We start from the raw sequence: 21,621 nt of genomic DNA on the forward strand, positions 1-21,621 counted from the left end.
ACAAGACCCCCAGAGTGGAAAACGCCAGAGAAAAACAACATAAAGACAAATTTCGCAGTCATATGAAAAAAATCACTTCCCCTACAGCAACCTTTATGTTTTTAACTCGTATTAGTGTTCTTTATTTTTCGTTTAATTTTAGCGCATAATTGGAGTCTTGGGGAACTCCAGAAAACCATTATGGCGGATCCAAGATGGCGGCCATTTGGCAATCATGGCGTAAGTATGACGTCAACACTTCTCGTTGCGTACGGATTTCAAAGGAAACATTTTTGGTCGTACTATCTATACTCGAAGTGCCATTGCCATAGTTTTAATATTCGCAGACGTTTGAAAAAAGGCTCGTCCTGATAGGGTTCAACCTCAACCGTTAACGTTTGAATACGTGAATGGAACCTAAACTCACATCTAACCATCTACACCATCAGCGCATTATATTATATAACCAGTTTCTCTCGTCGAACAACAGTCAATACACAGATTTATTTATCTCCAAAAGAAAAAAAGGAAGAAAGAAAGAAAGACCACATCATTAATTTGACATTTAAGGTGTCTCCATTGGGTTTTAGGCTAGCGCGCGCACTGATGATGCGAGCTTCAGTAATGTGCGCGTGCGAGCTGACGCAAGCTCATGCAAAGCACCGAACAAGTCATTAATGCAGCTCAAATAACAACCCAGAAGTAGAAACAGAGAAACCATTTTAAAGATGACGTTCTCTGCAATAGTTTCATAAACAAAACTATTACTGTTTGTGTCTTCAACGATAACCAAGGTTGTAAATTTCATCCAATTATTTCGCGCAAACAAGTCTATTGCTTTAAAGTTCATGCATGCTCAAATAACGATCTTGGCGAATTCCCTTTCTAAGACGTCATTATTGACCGTGCAAGTTTAAACTTTCATCTGGATTTCTTGCGTTTGCTTCAGTGAAATTTCCTAAAAGCTGGCAGAGAGGTTCCAAATGATTTGCTCTAATTAGGGCTCAATTTTCACAAAAATTTATAATACAATTTTTTGCGCAGTGGCAAAAAACACAAAAATTTGTAAAAAGCATGGAATCTGCCTTTGAACCCCCTACCTTTTTTTCTTAAAAGATTTTCCTGTTGACGCTCTCTGATCCGGCGTGAAATTTTTAGAAATTTCACCAAAGGAAATTGAAAAAAATTGAAATCAAAGTGTAATACGCACTTACAAACGTCTATGTTTGAGTAGTTTTAGCTCGAGACTCAAAGGCATTATTTTACCAGTGAGGGTTCGAGGACACCGTTTGGTTCTTGATTATTACATTTTTGTTGACTTCAATGAACTGGTAAAAAGAAAACAAGAGTAAACTGGCTTTCGTTGTGTAATACAGCGCGCGCCATATTATAAGTGAATACCATATGAAGCCACCTTAACTCCATGCTCTGTCAGGGGCCAAATAATCGAGCTTCTAATGTACTTAGTCTTTTAAAGTAATAACATATCACCGAAATGTTCTGTCTCAACTGTATAGAGTATATTTCATGATAAATGAGAAAAAGCAGCAATGTTTTGAAAAGGCATTAATGTCAAATGTCTTAACTACTGAGCTCTGTGAAGAGGAGTTTCATTCATCTGAGTGTGACAATAGATTTCCCTTCGGATGAGTTTCGTTGTTGACACCTGCTCCTTCCTCTTGTTTAAGCAAAGTCTTTAATACCAATTTGTCTTTGCGAGGTTCCCTTGTCACTGGTACATGTTCATAGTCATATTCAGCACTCCCTGACTGACCCTTCGTGGCTGAAATGGATGGAACAAAAATAAAACAAAATGAAGAGAAAACGGACAGAAAAGCCTACAGGAAGGAGAGAATAACGTCACCCAAAACATGTTCGGAAGATTGATTAACGTAAGAATGCAAACACATAAAATTTGGTATTGGAAGTTAAGGATTTTTTTATTGCATTCTTGAAAATTAGTAATCCAGTAAATCTAATACAACACTATCGTCTATTCATGTCATCCAGGATCCGTCCTAACGTCTTTCACTTTCGCCTATCATATTTGCACGTTGCCTATTTAAAAGAAGAAAAATTTAGTGAGCAGGATGGGATAATGAACCTCTATGGTTAGGGCCATTGCTAATTTTCCAACACAGGAGGAGGCAATTTGAGCTTTCGCGATTATTTGGGCTTCGCAAGATATCAACGCTCCCGTTTAATAGTGATGACAAATTTTCTCCCATGAACAAAACAAGAATGCAGCGACCAGAGCTCTAATCTCCATATCACCAGTGTATAATGTTAAAACGATTTCTGTCTCCTCCAAAGTACCCAATCTATCGCCATGATTGATGCCAATAGGGCTTTCTTGACACACCAGGGAGGTCTTTCGATTCCTTTATTGGGTAAACGTAATTGTCCCAGCAAGAACAGTTACAGACTACTGCAACCTTGAATGTAACTAAGTCCGCGGTTTTATAACCAGCCGAGAAAGAAAGGAACTGAGTTAAACTCCATAAACTTACAGCCTTTAGGATAGTTAGGATAGCTAAATAAACTCCCAAAATAAAAACGGCCTTTTTGAGATAAAATATATCATCTGAATCTTTTAGGAACTGTTTCTTACCTTTTTATCACTTCTGATGATGAATAGAATACATATAATGAAACACTGGACACTAAAAAAGGCATACCTTGAATGAATGGACTTTCATCACGTTGTTTGACCTGCGCATTAGTGGTCCTCGTTTTCCTGAGTCGCCGTTTAATGGCGTCTTGAACCTGACAAAACAGGGAAGACATACTACAAAGTTTCAAGCGTAAAATGGATGCGATCAAACCATCAACTGAACGGGAATTCCATATCTGTCACGCTAGATTGATGTTAGCAGTTAAAACCAACCTTATAGAGTGTTTTCACATGACGTCACGGCGGCCATGTTGGTGTCCCAAAACAAAGAAATGGCGGCCATGTTGGTGTCCCAAACTAAACCTCTGGGAATTGAACTTTATTTTTATGCAAATGTTTTCTTTTGTTTCAGTAAACCAATATGGCCGGTAGTCACGTGAATGAAAATACTCTATTAACTTATCCATAGAAATCACATCTAGCCATATCAAAGCAAGGAATTACTTGTTTTTTATTTAAAAAACTCGTCATGTTTAATATTTTCCCTTTTACCAGGCTGTACCTTAGGGTGTTATTTCCAGGGCAAAAATGCATCACAATCTCCCCCTTAGTCCGATTACCAATTTGTCTTAAGTTTTCGTGGAAGATTATTGACTGCAAGATATGAAATGTTGTGGATCTTTACATATGCCGTTGCAATCCTAATTTACTCTCTTCGCCTTGTGAGGGAATTGGGGAATGCGCTGACAACATTTTGACGATTATTGTTTTCGAGATTTCCTGTAAAGGATTGACGACATTTCCTGTAAAAAAGAGTAGGTTTTTACTTTTACTTTTCTGTGCCATAATGGTAATTATTATAATTGGTTTTGAATTTTAGAATTGTTTTTGGTTCAATTTAAGGACGGTGCCTACTATTGTTACTGCGCATACGTTCTGCGCATCGCGAGATACTCGAGTTTCCCGATGGGTGGTGCCTGCTAATACAGGAATATTTTTGCGCGGTTTAAAACTGGGCGGAGAAAGCAGAACTTATCAAACGCTTTTGGTATCTCGAAAGAAAATTGGGGGTACCATCCATTTTTCACAGATAATTAAGCTTCAATTTAGGAAAAAATCCCATACATTGCTTTATATTTTGGCGCTTTTTAGAGATATTATTGCTTAATTATCTCTGAAAATTGCGTGGCTACCCCCAATTTTCGTTTTAGATTCCAATAGGCTTTCCTAAGATCTGCCTTTTCCGCATAGTCATAAACCGCACAAAAATACTTTGATATTAGTAGGCACCGTCCTTAAGTAATTTTCTGATATGAAAAAAATAGAAATCCAAGATTGCGGATCCAAGATGGCGGCTGTGAAGAAAAGTGAAGTCATTCCTCGTCATATTACGTCATTATCCAATTTGGCGGACGCCAAAGTAGACAATTCAGACGCCCTATAACCCCTTCTTTGTTTCATTGTCATAGTTTTAATGTTCTTCAAGTTACGCAGGTGGTTGCATGTTTGTGTGTGTGTCTGCACATGTGTGTCACTAATCACTTAAGTCTCCAGATCAACTGTTCACTGCGTTAGGCTTTCGGAAAAACGCACCACACAGGCTTCTGTCTAAAAATATCAATTGTTTTACTAACAGCACTTTGCTCATTGCAATCTTCAGCCGGAGTAATTTTCTAAAAGATCGATCACCTTCCGCGAGATAGTCACTTAATACGAACCTCCTAAAATTGATCTCTCATTAAAATTATAGTTCGGCCTACATGAAAGAACTGTTTTGTTATTTCGTTGAAAAGAAATTCAACTAGAAAGGCTTCCAGTGAACACTACTTTCAGTCTTGAAGTGCAATACCTGGCGACAAATGGCCCAACTCAACCCACCCAGCCCATCAAAAACTTTCTTTCCCGATATCGCGGATTTGAGATATATTAACGATGGTCTGTTTATAACGTTAGCATTTACCTACCTGTTTGTTTAGGGCGAACTTGAAAACGAAGATCATCAACCCCTGGAGCGAATTAAGGATGGCAAAGAGGTACTTAAAGGCAATGGTCTCTGAACTGAAGCTCAAAAGACCAAACAACCACGTGATTCCAAGTAAGGGAAACATGACCACGGACGCCTTCACTGCAGCTTTTACTTTTTCAATCTGCGTCTTGTTTCGCGTTAAACTTGATCCCATCATGCTACGTATCACCTGGACATATACGACGATATTGATCTGTGGAGAAGCAATTTGTTGACGGTTTACTGGTATGTAGAACTGCGTGTAGAGGAGATGCTTCTTTACATTGTTGACCACTAGGTAACATTTTGAGTTTGAAATACACGAACCTTCACAAGTTTTTTATGATAAATAGAATGCTTAAAAATGTCTAGTTAAATCAGTGCCAATAGTACTCTAGAAGCTTTTGGGGCGTAGGTATCGTAAGTGGCATAAGGGTTGTGCAACACTTTACGTTGTCGTAAAGAATGAGCGCCCTTTAAAGGGGAAGTATCATGGGGTTTTTGACCTCTTTTGTTAAAAATGGTGAAATAAGAGTATAAGACCTTCACTTTGCTACAAAATAATTCTAGAACAACGAAAGGAGAGAAATAAACTCAATTCTTGACGGGAACAACTCGTACTCTGTTCCAGCGCATCTTGGAAACAAAAAAACGAAAACTTGAAAAACATTAGCCTAACATTTTTCAAGTTTCAATCCATACCGGCCTACTCTGTCTCTGACCAGAGGCACTAATCGACAGTTTTATTGCACTGGGGTGATAATTTATAACAAAACTAGACATTTATATTTTTGTTTCTGTTGTCAGACAAACATTTTAGGGTTTTGAAATGACATCAAATTTTCGTGATACTTCCCCTTTAATGTCGGTGATATCAAGGCCACTAGTCAAGAGAATACAGTCTTCCAGAACACAAAGACTTTCGTCTGGGTTCTGAACAATCTCCAGAGTAATTGTAAAGGCAAAAATAAAGAATAAAAAATAAAAGGAAAACAATAAGACTTTAATGAAGAAATGAATGAACTGCAGAATTAAAAGCATAGGGAATAAATTCTGCTCACCAAAATAACGAAAAGCGCTGGGCCTATAAACGCCCAAATTAGTCCACTCTTAACGTCAAGCCAGCAAACTGAGTTACCGTAACCATTCGTTTTAGTGATAGCCAGGGAAATGGCGACAATAATTGCGGGGAAACCTAATAAGGAAACATGATTAACACAACATTAGATCAAGTGAAAAAATGTATATTGTATAGCCTGTTGATAAACAAGAAGAGATGGTGGATTGTTATCTCTGTCGTGAAATAAGAAGGGTGCATGTGTCGGACGTTTTCGGTATTGCTGATCTTAAAGGTTTGCTGGTCGTGCCCCAAATATGAACTTAGCAAATGACCTACAACTCTCTACGAACTTCCCAGCTGCTCAGTTGTTATATCATGATCCGACCTGTATACAGAAATCCATGGGTTTGATTCCCGTCGAGGAGCCAGAATTCTTTTTCATTTAATAGTTCTCTTTAATTGCTGATGTTTCTTATGTATGGTAATTTTATTCGTTCTAGAGTTCCTTCTTCATCAAGCTACTGAGCAATCGAGCGATATCAACATCGTTGCTACCCTCCTTTCTTCCTTCCTTTATTGGTTCTTAGGTACGTTCGTACGCTCGTTTGATGTGCACACGTTCGCACGTCTTCCCTCTTGTCCATCCATCATCCATCCAAACAGCCACACATTTAAACATTTTTCAATCAATCGATTACATCTATCCACTACTCCATTCTCCCATCCATCCGTCTATCTATCTATAATTCTTTCCGGCTTCCTTCCACCCATCCATTGATAAGTAAAACCAAACAGAAAGAAGCTGGATGAATCTTTGAACGCGTCTGACCAACTTATTCATCTCACTCGGGATCAAAGTGTGATAAGGCCTTTAAGATCTACGGTATTTGTTACGCACATTGCTATGTTAGCTTATGATAATTAAGTATAAAATTGGTGGTATTAAGGCAAACTTACCCCATCCAAAGATGCAAAAGTACTTGATTTTGTCTTCAGCGTTGCCTCCTACCACTTTCACGAGTACAAGGTAATGCAGTGTACCCTCGCACAGCATCCACGAAAATAAGGCCAGCAAGAAGTAATGCAGTAAGGCTGCAACAATAGGGCAACCCACCTGAAACTCATATAGATCCCAAAAAGAAAATCATTTTTTTATTATTAACATAAAGTATTCTTCAACACCAACAAATCTGGAGGTTTTAGCACGCATCCAATTCCTTTTTGTATATACACTCAATTGCAAAAACGTCGACATCTAAAGAGCATAAACTATGAACGATGAGACCCAGCGGATTTGTGGGTAGTGTTTAAAAAATTGGCCCTTGTTGGCCAACTCGACACTTAAAGGAAAGCTTAGAAAGTATCCATCATTCACCACGTGCAACTAATTTTGGTTTTCTACCGTCGCACGAGAATGGAATATTATGCAAATAAATTTAGTACACTTATACCCATAAAGCCATTGGGTCTCATATTTACGGTTTATGCTTTTTAGGTGTCAACGTTTTTGCAATCGAGTGTATATAATACAATAACTGACGCACAGCTAGTTCTGTTTTGGATTGGTTTCTTTTGTTTGCTTGTTTCTTGGTTGGCTGGTTGTTGTTGTTGTTTTTAACGGGTAAGCACCACAAAAGCGACAACGATAGCATATAATGCCAACCGCTCTAACCCATCCATTACACACATGTGCTTTACTGCACGGTCACATTACTCCGCGTCAGATCGAATCGTCACACTTGAATTTGTGAATGAAATCATTGGTGACATTCAACTATAACTCTTTCTTTTCTCATTCCTCTCTCTTCTGTGGACTTAAGTAATCAATGTAAGATCAAAGCCCGATAGCACACTCGTACAATCTGACGTTCTACTTTTCAGTAGAAACAATGGCACTGTATAGACATGAAGACACACCTTATTTCTCGCTGATCCTTCAAAGATGACAAGTGCGCATGAAACCGCAATAGCTGCGCATAAGTTAAGCAATACTTTTACTCCTGGACTTTTCAGCTCTTTCCAGAGAATCAGATACATAGCTACTGTGATGACAACAGCAACCAGCGAAACGGAACAGCCAACGATTGAGATGATTTCCAACGGTTTACTTGACTGAAAAAGATAGATAACAGTCACAAAATATTATTGCAGTTTTCTTATTTTCTTAGGGGACGCGTCTAGTTTTCGTTCTAGGAACACGTCTTATTTAGTGAATGTACTAAATGTTTGTTTGTTTGTTTGTTTGTTTGTTTTCGACTCTGCTTGGGGGCTTTTTTGGTCTCTCGCTGAAGGAGCACTACCTCCTTTGTAAGAAGAACGCTTTCCAAGGTTAAGAAATAACAAAAACTAAAAACAATTGGACTACTAAAAAATGTTTGAAACAAAACAAGAATTCTTAGGATCACATTGAATGAGACAACGAGAGGTGTCATATTTACACGTTTCCATGTTTCTCTTTTTTGCTCTTTTCCTCCTCCTCCTTATTGTACTTACACGTGAACCATATGGATCCATTAACGCAGCAAAGACAGTCAGGTGATCACATTGGCATGTTTTTATGGTGGCGTTGGATTCACTGGGGACAAGCCTACAACCGCTGGTTTGCCATATCGCCGATTCTACTGGCCGCCAGAATACACAGGTCCACTCTACAGACATGTCAGGTATCGAACTTATCTTAAAATAAAACGAGGAATAAACAGGCTAAAATAAAAATGCATTTTTCAGTTTACCGCTGTTTTAAGACGAGAAAACACATATCTGACATAGGAAATAGCCTTATAGAAAGAGCAGAAACGGGGCATTCATTTCCATACATGAATGCAAGGTAGCCGTCTAAGAGAATTAAAATACAGTTAAACACTGTATAATGGTTTGGCAATTTTAAAATTGCCGTGGCAAAGAGAGACACAATCAAAGGAACAAGATCAGAACATTCCTATAAAAAAAAAACAACAACTAAGGTTTATCCCTCTTGCTAAGGGCGAAAACAACTGAGTGAGGCAACTTCAAACGACTGTTCCAGTTACCTTTCCTGTCATAAATCACTGGTAACAAGTAAAGAGCGAGCCCTTTTTGCTTGGATGACACTTGATTGATCCTCGCCTCGATCTGGACACAGTCCTTCGGGAAACGAACATCGGAGACTTAGCATAACTGACACTTTACTCATATTGAAATAATAAGCGATGAATAAAGTTCCGCAAATCTCTGTCCCGCCCTTAAAACAACCTGAATAAATATACCTTTTTGTTTCGACGAAGGGCGACTTTAACTGGTTGGTTTAAGACATCCTGGGGTCTGGGGGAGACAGTAGATGAAACTATAGTAGTACTGGGTGAGTAAGGCTGACCACTTTCGACTTTATCTGCTTTAGGAAGTGATAAAACCTCGTGTAACGTCTGATAAATCAGTGTTACAACGCGAGTATCTTGAGTTGAACTGAAGGCTTGAGGAGGCAGACGGATGGAGCTTTCGTTGTAAGCGACCTTTAGACCTTTTTCTTTCAACTGAAAAGAAAAATTTATGTCACTTGGATCAACATGCATGGAGGAGTATCTGAGGTCATGATGATACGAAACAGAACACCTCCATGAAAAAAAGTAATTTCTGCCCCTGTCAAGGAAGGCGTAGTACAAGTATTCAAAAATTAAAACCATCGACAGTCTGCACTGCACAGTGAGTGTTCTTGTTTTTTGCTACTATTCGGGGTAGATTTGCGTTAAGTCTGTTAATTTACGTAATTTACTATTTTGCCACTTTCTAAGGCCTGCTTCTTTATGGCTGTTACGGTTTCAAACAAAATGTACATCGTGCCAAAGTGTTATGATATGTAAATGTACTAGGGTGAGGCTTGGCATTGCGACAGGTTGTGCAGATCTCAATGGGAGAGAATGCTTTTAAAAGCTCTCAAATCAGGAGGTATTAAAATGACGCAAAGTTTGCAAACTTGGCTGTTTCCTTCGAGAAAACCTCATTCATACCGGACTGCTTTCACCAACTCTGTCAATCCTCATTTTCAGGTTCGTCTTTAAAACTTCTTTTGTTTTTGTTGATTCATTAAACGTGACAGCGACTCCCAGTCCGTAATCATCCAGTGCTTTGACTAAGATTTGACTTCTGCCTTGACCAACCTGTAGGCAAACATACGGTAACCTATTTTAATCCAAAAGGGTGGGTATGTGTGTATGCCTGGACAGCAACTGCCTGTCTCATACAAAGAGCAAGGTTTTGAATTAGTATTTCGATAGCGACGAGCTCATGGCAGGCCTTGAAGTGCAATATTGTCATAAATAAAGGTCTATCTTTTTTCTAGAACACTATATATTTTAGCGAAAAGTTTGTATGATGTGTGTCCAGTGTCCAGTGTACTGTTCAGTGTACTCGTGAGATGCGAAGTCTTGAGACTTATAACCCCAAGCCTGTGACCTGTTCACCACATGAGTCACCCATAGCTCAGTGGTTAGAGCATCCAGACTAGTAACTGGAAGGTCGTGGGTTCGATTCCTGCTGAGGGCTCGGAATTTTTTTTCATACTTTATATTTTGAGGTTTCTTGCCACTTTTAATTTGCCATTTGAGAATCTTACAAACAATCTCCAATCAGAACAAGAATACCGTTTCAAGTCAGACATTTCGCAAGTTGACAATCTTACTTCGTTGGGCCGTGTGATGTACTGTAGCCTAACCCTGAGGAGTGAAGCGAGTAGTGGAAGTCAGGTAACAGTATCATGCCACAAGACTTGGAAGGTCCCTCCCGTTCACGTTACTTTCAAGTTTCGGGTTCCATCGCAATCGCGATGGCTTCTCGGATCTTCTTCCGATTCCCTGGTTATTTCATCTTGTCCCTCAATGGTAGTTTTCGTTTTACAGAAATCATGAGGGGGTTATTCGTTGACTTACTGTGGTCTAAAAATTAATGTGCTTTTACCGAAACTTCGACATTATCTTTCAATTTTGTTACACAGAAATATATAACGGCTCGCACAAAAACTGTCTCATGAACAGGGTAATGTTAACATTTCACTTAAAGCTCTTGACATAGCACAGTTAACTCACTTTATCCAGTTCGTTCCAAGTCTTCTTGTTCTTTAAATCCAACAAATTACTGGCCACTTGTGCGTAATTTTCAACATCCTCTGTTGAGCTCACGTTAGCAGTTTTGACATTGTACTCAGCCAATTTGACAAGTATATCAAGTGCTATAATTAAGTCTTTTTTGTAGATTTCTGGTGGCCTTAAGAAATCGTCCTTTGTTGGCTGAGAAGCGTTTGCCAGCTGTGAAAGAACTTGTTGGGCGTTGAGTTCTGACTCAAAACCATTCAGAATTGCTCTCATCTAAAAGAAAACAAGAGGTGTGTTACAGTAAGACCAAGCTCTTTTCTTACGAGGCTTCTTGTTCAAACATGACCTGTATAAACTGAGGTTGCTTATTAAATATAGCGACGGACGCGTGTTCATTTATTATTGTCTTAAGTATTATTTTAAAAGTAATGTTATCTCTTCTCTACGGAAACAGTTGCTTTTCATCATTTTCCTCCGCATTCCTACCATAATCATCTACCAAGAAAGCCCGATTGGCATTAACCAAAACACCAACCAGCCTACCCTCTTTAGCCGCTTTGTACAGCAAACTGCCTGATACAAAAAAACTATACAGCTGTGTGATGGAAGATGATGCAAATATACAAGTTGTAAGGGTTATCCTTTTATATTTCGCTTATCGCATGAGGATGTTTCACCGCAGTCAAAGGCAACTTAGGCAATTGCGTGCATTTTATGGCTGAAAAAAAGAGAAGGCTTGAATGGGATACTCTTTAGCTTTGCGATAGTAGTGTCAAGGCTCGTTCACTGATCAACGAACTTACATGCGTTAACTGGCCGATTACGCGGAACAAAGGGAAATATATGCCATCGTGCGTCTGAAATGTATCGTACATAAAGTTGTTCTTGTTTGTGTGTGCTCGTGTTTTTCTTTTCTTTGCATTTGCACCTACCTCCGCATCCAACTTTATAAATTCAGCAGAGCTGCAACCTGTGAAGTTTGCCTTGTTCCATACTCCTTCCGCGGAACATTTCCGTAACGCGGTTCCTAGAGAGAAAATTGGAAGGGCACTGTTGACAACTGAGAAGTATGAACGTAAATTTATTACAGCAAAGATCCCTGAGGTAATGAACGAAGAGGAAGCCGTTTATTTACAAACAAGCAAAGACTAGCTAGAAGAATCAAGATGGAGAATCAAACATGCACATGGCTAAGGGGAGTAGTTTGTAAAGAAACTGGTGATGCGTCGCTGGGATGTGGGAACCGGGAATGTTTAGTTTTATCAACAGAGTTGATAAGGTAATTTGGCCACCGTAAGAGATTCAAGTTTGGAGAGTAGCCCTTCGTTGCCGTGAATCAAACAATTACGGGTCTTATTAAATGGCAAGGTAGTCTTGAGGTAAATGCGCGCGTTCTGATTGGTTCTTTCTTGGCCGGGATTTTACCATACAGATCGTTTTCATGGAAACGGTCATAAGCCGTGGATTTTTGTTTACAACCGCGGCGGCAAATTTGAAAATTTGCAGCTAAAACTGCGAAAAGAAAACCTGAAAATACTTTCATTCTTCGCAAACTACCCAAAAGACTAATTCCAACATGGACGATGAGGAATATCATTTACAAAGCAAATTTTACTATCCCGAAGATCTAGAAACCTCTGAAGCAGGCATTAGCGAAAGCCAGGAAGCCATTGACGATTTCATAAACAAACAGAAAAGTGAAAACACCAAAGGAAGACGTCTACTGATATGAACACTCTACTCCGTTTTATTGAGGCTAATGGCTTGAATAGTCAAACAATAGAAAGCTTACCTGCGTCCAAGCTTGACCAGCTTTTGTCATTTTTTTTTTTTTTTATTTAAGCGTGCGCAGGAAAAGTGGTGAATACCAGCCAGCAACATTTTCCAGTTTTCAGCACAATATACAGCGATACTTGTTTGAGAAGAAATATCCATTCAATATACTCAAGGATAATGAGTTTGAAAAATCGAGAAGAGTTCTAGCTGCAAAGCACAAGTCACTAGTTCACGAGCACGACAGAAGAAACAAGCTGCAAGCCGCTCAGGCGATTGACGAAAACGAAGAAGATGCTCTTTTTAAAGCAGGAGAATTCGGCGACTCCAATCCAATTGCGCTTCAAAGAACTGTGTGGTGGTTTTTATTCCTTAACACTTGGGTTTCCGAGCCAGAGATGAGAGCGATGAGGACGATTGACTTAATGCTACTTCTTTTAAAATTGAATATGATTTTCACAGCAACCTTTTCTTCATCCGTACTTTGTGATGCGCTAGTAAATTTTCTGGGATCGACGAAACCCTTTTGGGAGTTTTAAAAAACAAACCGCTGCTGTTAAGATTTTCGTCAAATTCCGCTATAAATCGTTCTTGAAGTCTTTTCTATAATCAACCTGATTACATGTAAACGTTCAGTAAATTTGTTTTTAAACTCGTGGTACCGTAGCTTGTTTTTTTTCTGGGTTGCTCTCGTCATCAAAAACACGTCACGAAACCCTTTGAATTCGGAAGTGCGTTTTTACAAATAAACAAGTTTGCTCCGAGTGCCATATAATAAACTACTTACTAACCTAGCTTGCTCGAGCCGTACTGGTTGATATTGGCCCTCGGTCGTTTTTGTACGGACTTCGACGGCTCGGTCTGTACTGCCAAGACCTCGGGCCAAGTCCAACGAACGAACTTTTTTTGTCTGGTTCTTGTCCTTGTTGCCAATTGAGAAGATGTTTTCATTTTTGTTGCTGTTGTTGTTGTTCTAAACTTGCCTGGTGTCGTACCCAAATCTTCTCATTCTTTGTAGAACGTGACCGATTTTACTTGATGTTTTCTCCGAAGACAAAACATCTAGGTCAGAGATTAACAGGCTGTCGTGTGTTTGTAAGAATGGTTAGGCAGGTTAAAGTGTCGAGCGTGTGGTTTGGATACATCTTTATCATTTCTTTGAACGTCGCTAGATCGATCGCCTAGTCTCCTTCCTTTCTCACCAATGCATAACTTGCTGAATAAAGTGCAGAAGATAACAGCGTAGTTGCATATAAAACGATCAGTGATTTTAATAAATCACTTGGGTCACGAACGTTTACATCGTGCGCGTGCGCATTTATAGTCAGCGAAGACACTGATGAACATATTTCCCTTGTGAAATAAATTGTTTCACAAATAGCCGTCTTTGTTTAGGAGGCGTGAAGTAATTAACAGAGCGTCCCCCCAACTGCTCAGAATTAAATGTGAATTATTAAATTATCATTATCTAGACTAGTCGCTTTGATGTTGAGGCAACGAAGTTGTGTTCCCTCATCCCTGATGAATGCGCATGCACATGATCAGATTAAAATGAGTATCCCATTCCAATGCTCCAGGCCAAATTATGGTTAACGTTCTAATCACACTTTCACCTATGGCTTACCTTTTGCTCCGTGTGGACAGGGTTTCTCATCCGTTCCTTGTCTAGAAGTAATCGACCATGTCACCCCTTGTAATCTCTCCTCTGGGCAAACTGGACCAACTACAGTTAAAACAGATAAACCTTGAGATACTCCTTCTACTTCTAATAAACGTGATAAATATAAAGAGCACTCGGTTTTAATAATAAGACCAGTGATCTAAAAGCCCACAAATAGAGGCACCTAATCCGATATATGTATAGCATGAGGTTAACTACATGTATCAATCCCAAGTCGTAACCAGCCTACCAGATGAGTCATCCATCCTGCAAATAAGCGACGACAAAAAACACAAATGCACGTGCAATGAAAGTTTATGAAACTCACATCTAACCACTGTGTAGTCTGACACATTGTATTCTTTGATGTTACGTAGCATCACTTCCACGACACAACTGTTATTCCCTCCGTCTTTGACCAACAAAGGTCCAAGAGTATTCTCAGGAATGTTAGGGACATGGCAGCACACAGTTTGTAAAAGAAACCCATCTTTATACCATGAAATCCTCTTCGGCGGGGTTTTAGATCTCTGGGCTTCAGTTACATCACAAAAAAGAGTGACTTGGTCATTATGTTGCAGAACGCCGAAAAAAACAATTTAAACAAGAAGAAACTTCATATTGCGACGCTTACCTCCGGCAGTAGTGGGTGATTTTGAACGGCCAGTGGTCGTTGCTGATAAACAATTAAAACAAATAAAATATCATGTAAATACACAGTCAAAGCTAAGGATTATGATGACGATGATGATAATGGTGATAACAAACTACTCTACGATTCTTAAGGTTTTTTAGGCAACCGAATCCTAGGATTCTTGCATTACACTGTATTGTATTGAATTACATTTTTCATTATACATGTATTTTACATTATATTGGGTCCTCACAAAGCAAGGCATGGCTGTTTGACTAATTGCTTTGAATGTGTGCTTCCACCAGCTATTACCGAAGTTTTACTTAAGCGCTCTTCCACTGAATTTTGGCTCGCACGAGTATTGGCTACTCGTAAAGACGTTTAACTGAAACCTTTCGCAAATTGACAGCGGTTACAAATAACACGCGACCTATCGCCTTCAAAAGACTCCGATAAAGTTGCGTTTTGGTGGACGTCAATCATAGAAAAGCCGTTGAAATTATTTTGAATTCTGAGACCATTTCAAGGAAACATAACCAAGAAATTGACAGTTTTATCCGCTGATGGATGGTAAACTATAGAAAGTTGATTTCCAAGCCAGATTATCTAAAAAAAAATTGGGCATTGTCGTATTTTTTTATGAAACATTTGAAATCGCCACACCTGATATTAAATCAGTGATGCGTGCAAGTGAGTAAATTATCACGTGCATAAAAAATTGAAAATTGTAATTAAAAAAAACCTTTTATTTGCGCTTGATCTGGCTCGAGAGTCAATTTAAATAAAGTTTACCTTCTCTTAGCGAGGTAAAATCTTAGTTTCTTGCCGGGTTACCTTGGAACCTTGTCAGAATTCAAAATAATTTCGACGGCGTTTGTTTGATTGACGTCCACCAAAACGCAACTTTATCCGACTCTTTTGAATGCCGTAGGTCGCGAGTTATTGGTAACCGCTGTAATGTTTCTCTTGATCCTACCCAAAACAAGCCCGAACTACAAAAAAAAAAAAAAAAACCTTGAAGCCCTTGTTTGGTTTGTTCATTAGGTGAAGGCAACCTGCTCAAAGGGGCTTGAAATTTCTAGATTCAGAAGGGATTCTAGCGACGGAAAGTTGCCTTAAATGATTGCTTGAAATGTTTTATGCGTGACACTATCAGTGCAAAAAAAATGAATTCAAGCCGCTATCGTCAAGCTTTGTATCCTTTTTGGTTGGAATCAGGATTCATTATTCTCCTACAACTGCTCTTTTTCACAGTGCGATAGGTGAAACGCCCATCCTAAGAAATGTAAGGAGAAAGAAATGTAATCCTAAGAAATGTAAGGAGCTGACTGTCCATTTTTGCCGCCATAATGAGCATTTTCCTCCAGATCTAGCTGTGACTGGCAATGCACTTGAAACCGTAGAAGCCCACAAAGTTTTGGGAGTCACTATTCAAAGTAACCTAAAATGGGATTCACGTGTCAACTAAATAGTAGGCAAGGCTATCAAACGACTGCATATATTACGAGTGCTAAAGCGCAGTGCCGCACCTCCACACGATCTCCTTCGAGTTTACATTGCACTAATTAGGTCGGTACTGGAGTATCGCTGCCCTGTGTGGTATTCCCCTCTCTCTGTCCAGCTCTCAGAAAGAATCGAGAGACTGCAAAAACGCGCGTTACGCATCATCTTTCCTACCTCCCACTACGAAGACGCTTTGAAGCTCTCTGGCTGCACGACTCTGTGCGCCCGACGAGAGCTCTTGTGAGCGAAAACCTTTGAAAATATCAAGGATCCCGGGTCACGCCTTCACCATCTTATGCCACTGACTCGGGCGCGCGCGCTCCCTACGCTTTAATGATAGGCCATCGCTGACGAGGTGTAAAACAGAGCGCTTTAAGGAAAGTTTCTTCCCCCACATGTGCTCTAAAGCTCATGGTCTCTAGCTGGATATTTTCCAACATTATTAATAATTTGTGGTGAACTTTTTATCATATTGAAATTGTAGGCTGTAAATTCGGAGTAATTTGAAAACGTAAAAAAGGTAAATTTAAAATAATTTTAAAATGTAATGCCCAGACCCGAGCAAGTTGACAAGCTGTAATTTTACTAGGTTTATTCTTATGTAATGTAATTACGCAATTCGCTTCATGTGCGACGTTTTTATAATAAAACGCCCTTTATTTATTTATTTATTTATTTATTTATTTATTTATTTATTTATTTGTTTGTTTGTTTGTTTATTTATTTATTTATTTATTTATTTATTTATTCAAAGCGTGTTCACATTACAACAAAACTGTGTGTTTTACGTCCTACCTAGACTTTGTTATTTTAGCGTGTCTTTACTGAGTGTAATAATTGACGTTTTTCCGAGATTTTGGAGAAATAAAAAAATCCAATATGGCGACTTCAAGCTGGTGGATATAAGAAAAAAGTGCCGGGCCACATAATTCCCCTCGGAAAAAAAATCAATTTGATACAAGGCAAGGGATCTCAGCAGACCTTGACTACCGAAAAATCAGTAATTAAATTTTCCCTTTTGTGTTTTAACTCGTTGAAAGACACTCGGACGCCAACTTGAAATAATTCTAGATAAAATCGGGTGATACTAACATGAAACAAGAGTGCTTCCAAAACAAAAACTTTAATTTTCAACAAACCCAATAGTTTGCTTCCTTTGCGCCTGTGCGTTGCATTCGCAATAAGGACACTGAAAACCATTCATTAAAACTACAGGAAAATTTACGTTTACAGCGATGATGACTTAACAAGATCAAGTTAGTTTTTATTAGCCAAAGAGAACTTATACAGCCTCTCTCATAATACCTTTTCTCGTACAGTATGAGGAAAGAAGCAATTATACAATACAAGTTCTGCAAGAACTCACTTACTTGGCGACCATTGTTGAGGTGGTGAATATTGGAGAGAGTCGAAGGATGAAACAGAAGACGACGAAACGACGCTGGTACTTCTTCTTGGTGTGGTCCCTGTGATAGAAGCAGACAAATCCTAAGCATTCGCTGGCTATGAACCTAATTTAAGTTTAAGGGGTTTTAATTAATGCCACTACGATTACTTTTATGCATGCTCGTGACAGGGGAAATATTATTGGAGACTTTCTAATTCCGTTTACTAAAATGCAGCTTAAAGTGTGTTTTTTTTATAAGTGAAATTCATACAGGCTGGTCCAATCCAGCTTATGCAGTTTTGAATAGACACCTGTGAAATTAATTAATTAGCAGTATTTAGCAATTAATTAACATATCAGTAAACAAATGACTAATTAATTAAAAAATGACTAATTAATTGACATATGGCTAAATAACTAATATATTTAAATATGAATAACTAAAAATGTCCAAACATGTTGAACTACTCTTTGCTACATTCACATCAACATCTAGCTACTTTCCCTCCCCCCCCCCCCCCCCTTCCTCTTCTTTCTTTTCTTTGTCAGCTTTGTCCTTTGTCTTTTTATTTTTTTGGGTGATACCTAAGTTCTTTCGTATTATTGTTTCTCTGCCTTTGCCATTCAGTTAAATCAATATTAAGTTTATTCTTAGTAATTTAGCACGGAAAGCCCACGTTGTATAAGCCTCATGGTTTCTTTGGGCGTTCCTGTCATACTTTAACAAATTTCTGTAAATTAATATTGTATCATTTTAAGGTGACGAATAATAAAAAATTAATAATAATAATAATAATAATAATAATAATAATAATAATAATAATAATAATAATAATAAATAAATAAAAAAATAAATAAATAAAGCGGTAAAGAAGCCGAACACTTAAGTTAACATGCTACTTGAATTATAAATTCGGCTCTTTTACATAATACTCGATAAAGTGCTCTTAAGACAACCGAGTTAAAATTAAACGAGTACAAAATATTTTTTACCTTGGGTTGGCTTTATTCCGTTGCCACAGTAACGCAAGTAGCATCTACTTGGCTTCTTGAGATAATAAACGTAAAATGCTCCACAATTACGGACAGTGATGCTAACTGTAACGTAGCACGTACAGTCACTTGACCCAGTGAAACATACTTGACGTTTAGCAGCCCCATCCGCCACCGAGGGGTGCCTTCCGTTGAGCCAACCCGACCTATATGTACCACAATGTTTCATAGGAACACAGGAATCGGCCATTTGAGTTCCAGCATCTCCACCGAATCTGTACCATCCCAACAGTGAAATATCGCAAAGCCAGTAGTCATTGAGCGTCTTATATGTTTGCGCTCTGTTTGACTCATTTAGGAATCTGTATCTGGAACATTCCACTGAAGATAAAGAGAGAAATTCCAATTAAATTTGTCTCACAATGCTCGTCTACTGGCCCATTTTTCAGTTGTGTGCTTAGCGAACTGCTCTTTCAGTGAAAATGAAGCTGGAGTTGACTTTATTTTGATACAAGCCTTACTGTTTTACATACGAAAATCACACTAGATTTGATTAGCACTGAGGTTTATATCAAAACAAAGTAAATTCCAACCAGGCTTCAACTCAGACCAACTCAAAGGCCAAGGTCCGGTTGCATGAAACATCTTAAGATATATTGGCGTTCTCTGCAACCGTTTTTAGCGTTCCCAAGGATTTTCGCCGGCGCTATATTGAATCGTTTGGCTAAAGGGACAAAGATAGCGAGAGAAAATCCCTTGCAATGCAGGGGAACGACTGTAGCCTCCCGCGCAGTCGTTTTTAGGGGACTCGTAAAACCTGGGGAGCAGGTGATACGAGACCCCTAAAAACGACTGCGTGGGAAGTTAGGAACCACTGGGGAAAGCTCTTACTTTCTTTTATGCAGCCGGACCCAGGTAAGTAAGAATACCACATGTATGAACTAGGGTATTTCCGAATTATTAACTGAGGTCTGGTATTCTTAGTGTCTCTCGCTGTAGTCTTGCCAAACAATGAGTTTGTCACACGACAACCTATTTACAGCTATTTCAATTAACGTTGTCGGATCAAAATCAAGCTAAAAGACAAGACCGCAATGTTTTGTGGGATTATTTTTTATGAATAATTTTATCAAAATCATCCCTGCACGTGCAGGTCATTGTACTGCTAATTACAACCTATTGTTTTCTCCAGGCATGACTGATTTTGGTGAATTTATTCATGAAAATCCCACGTAAACTTTCGGTCTTGTCTTTTAGCTTCATGCTTTGAACCGACAACGTTAGTTGAAATGACTGTATATAAAAAAGGAAAGAACTTTACACAGCTGCTTGACTGATTGGTTGATCGATCGATTGATGGATTTAATAGTTCATTGATTATTCAAACTAAAAGAAAGCTGTGATTTTATGACCCCCTATGACATCCGTTGAGCGCGTCACGAATACTCTTACCCGAATAAGCGTGACTCGTCTCATCAAAACTGCATGCGGAAACAATTATTTTACAGCCCCAACTTGTAAAAGGACCAAAGGGGACCACAAACATCAAACCTAGAAAGTTTTAGTTCTGCGTCATTTTTGTTTTTAATCTCGTTATGTTGTAGAACAGCAAGTTAGGATTGATTTTTCACATTCACTGTCAGATTTGCTCATCGTGGCATTCCGGTAATTTTTAGTTTCAATTTTAGCAAGGCCAGAGACTATCCAAGACAATACCACATTCGTGTTGCCTGCCATCGAACTCCTTGTATGAGATGTGTAGGTTAATAATCTTGAACGCTGAAAACCAAAAGTATTTTCCCGTAATGAACCCAAGGTTAAGTATAAAACGTAAATCCTATGTGTTCAGTCATAAACTCAGTGCTCAGATAAATGCTGTGATACCGTCACGGGTCATAAGAGCCGCTATAAAATACAAACTCATGTTTGCCTTCCTTACCAGCGTAACCTTGTACTTGTACAGCAAAACGCAGAGTCAGAACTACAGTAACTGCCGTTTTGAGAAGAAAAAGCCGTCTCTCCATCGCTGATAATGAGGCAAAGTAGAAGTTATCCTGTTATTTACTTTACCAGCTCGACGTAGTCGACCATATGCAAATACCAACGAGGTTGGTTACCATAACAGACGTGATCATGGTAAAGGTCAGGTTCCGGTATCACCTCTTTTTCCTGGTTAGCTATGTAATACGTGAATCAGAAGTCCATACTCATGGAATTGGAACAGAAATTTCTTTGTCAGTTATACCTTATTGACCAAGCGTGTATAAGCCCCTAAAATTTTATTTTGATTCAAATATCGCCGTTGTCCATCGTGCGTTCGCAGCAAATTAAAAGCAAAGTCGGTCTGATGCACAGAAAGGCGGAGTAACTTTTCGTATTTCTAGCAAAAAAAAAAAAAAAACGAAGGAAATGGAACTCAGTTATTGATAAATACCGATATTTTGCTTTCTGCATTTGAAATTCTGTTTGGGATCTAGGGGCCTTTATAATAAACCGCTGTTGAAAGGTTTTCACCATTTATGAAAAGGATCAGGTAAGTTTTGACTTCCTTCTTTGTTCTTCTGTAAACAAAGATATTCCATTTTTCCGAGAATTTGTTCAATCATTTCCTCGTCACGTAGTGGTCGTCTAATTTCTGACGTAACTGTTGTCTGCGTGGGAGTTAACTGCTCCGACTCGATTCTCAGAAAACTTAAAAAAAAAAACCCTTAAAAACAACCGAGATCCGTGTTGTCTTTTACCATCGCTCATCATCACCAACTGCTTGTTTCCTTTGTCTATAACCACCTTCTTTGTGGCAGGACAGAGGCATTTCAGTATCCTCGCATGACGTAAAACACTGTGCACTTTAATAGGCTCTCTTTGGCTAAGACTTCCGCTTAAACTCGGCGTGACCGAAAACCGGAAATGACGCAAGAAAAGAACTCGCCAAACCTTTTGCGAATAGATT

At 38.8% G+C, this 21,621-nt stretch overlaps 1 protein-coding gene across 1 annotated transcript; it reads right to left on the bottom strand.

The window, feature by feature from the left end:
- Positions 1–1,448: 1,448 nt before the first annotated feature.
- On the bottom strand, positions 1,449–21,159 carry LOC146465415 (adhesion G protein-coupled receptor B1-like). Its single transcript, XM_085128763.1, has 16 exons — positions 20,611–21,159; positions 18,672–19,052; positions 17,662–17,757; positions 14,789–14,830; positions 14,119–14,217; positions 11,654–11,748; positions 10,716–10,994; positions 9,642–9,791; positions 8,904–9,167; positions 8,152–8,334; positions 7,576–7,770; positions 6,616–6,772; positions 5,660–5,793; positions 4,558–4,812; positions 2,658–2,745; positions 1,449–1,762 (listed from the first exon to the last, which is right to left on the bottom strand). Exons 1-16 carry the CDS (start codon positions 20,693–20,695, stop codon positions 1,590–1,592), a joined length of 2,676 nt encoding a protein of 891 aa, XP_084984889.1. The 5' UTR covers positions 20,696–21,159; the 3' UTR covers positions 1,449–1,589.
- Positions 21,160–21,621: the final 462 nt, after the last annotated feature.

Source organism: Pavona decussata, unplaced genomic scaffold, assembly GCF_977016875.1.
Source record: "Pavona decussata unplaced genomic scaffold, jaPavDecu1.1 SCAFFOLD_156, whole genome shotgun sequence".
Classification (NCBI taxonomy): domain Eukaryota; kingdom Metazoa; phylum Cnidaria; class Anthozoa; order Scleractinia; family Agariciidae; genus Pavona; species Pavona decussata.

Coding starts and splice junctions, on each gene's coding strand:
- LOC146465415 (XM_085128763.1), bottom strand. CDS start 20,695: ATGGAGAGACGGCTTTTTCTTCTCAAAACGGCAGTTACTGTAGTTCTG. Junction 4,813..5,659: donor CAGCGCTTTTCGTTATTTTG/GTGAGCAGAATT, acceptor GCTTCTCCACAG/ATCAATATCGTCGTATATGT. Junction 2,746..4,557: donor AGTTCGCCCTAAACAAACAG/GTAGGTAAATGC, acceptor CTGTTTTGTCAG/GTTCAAGACGCCATTAAACG.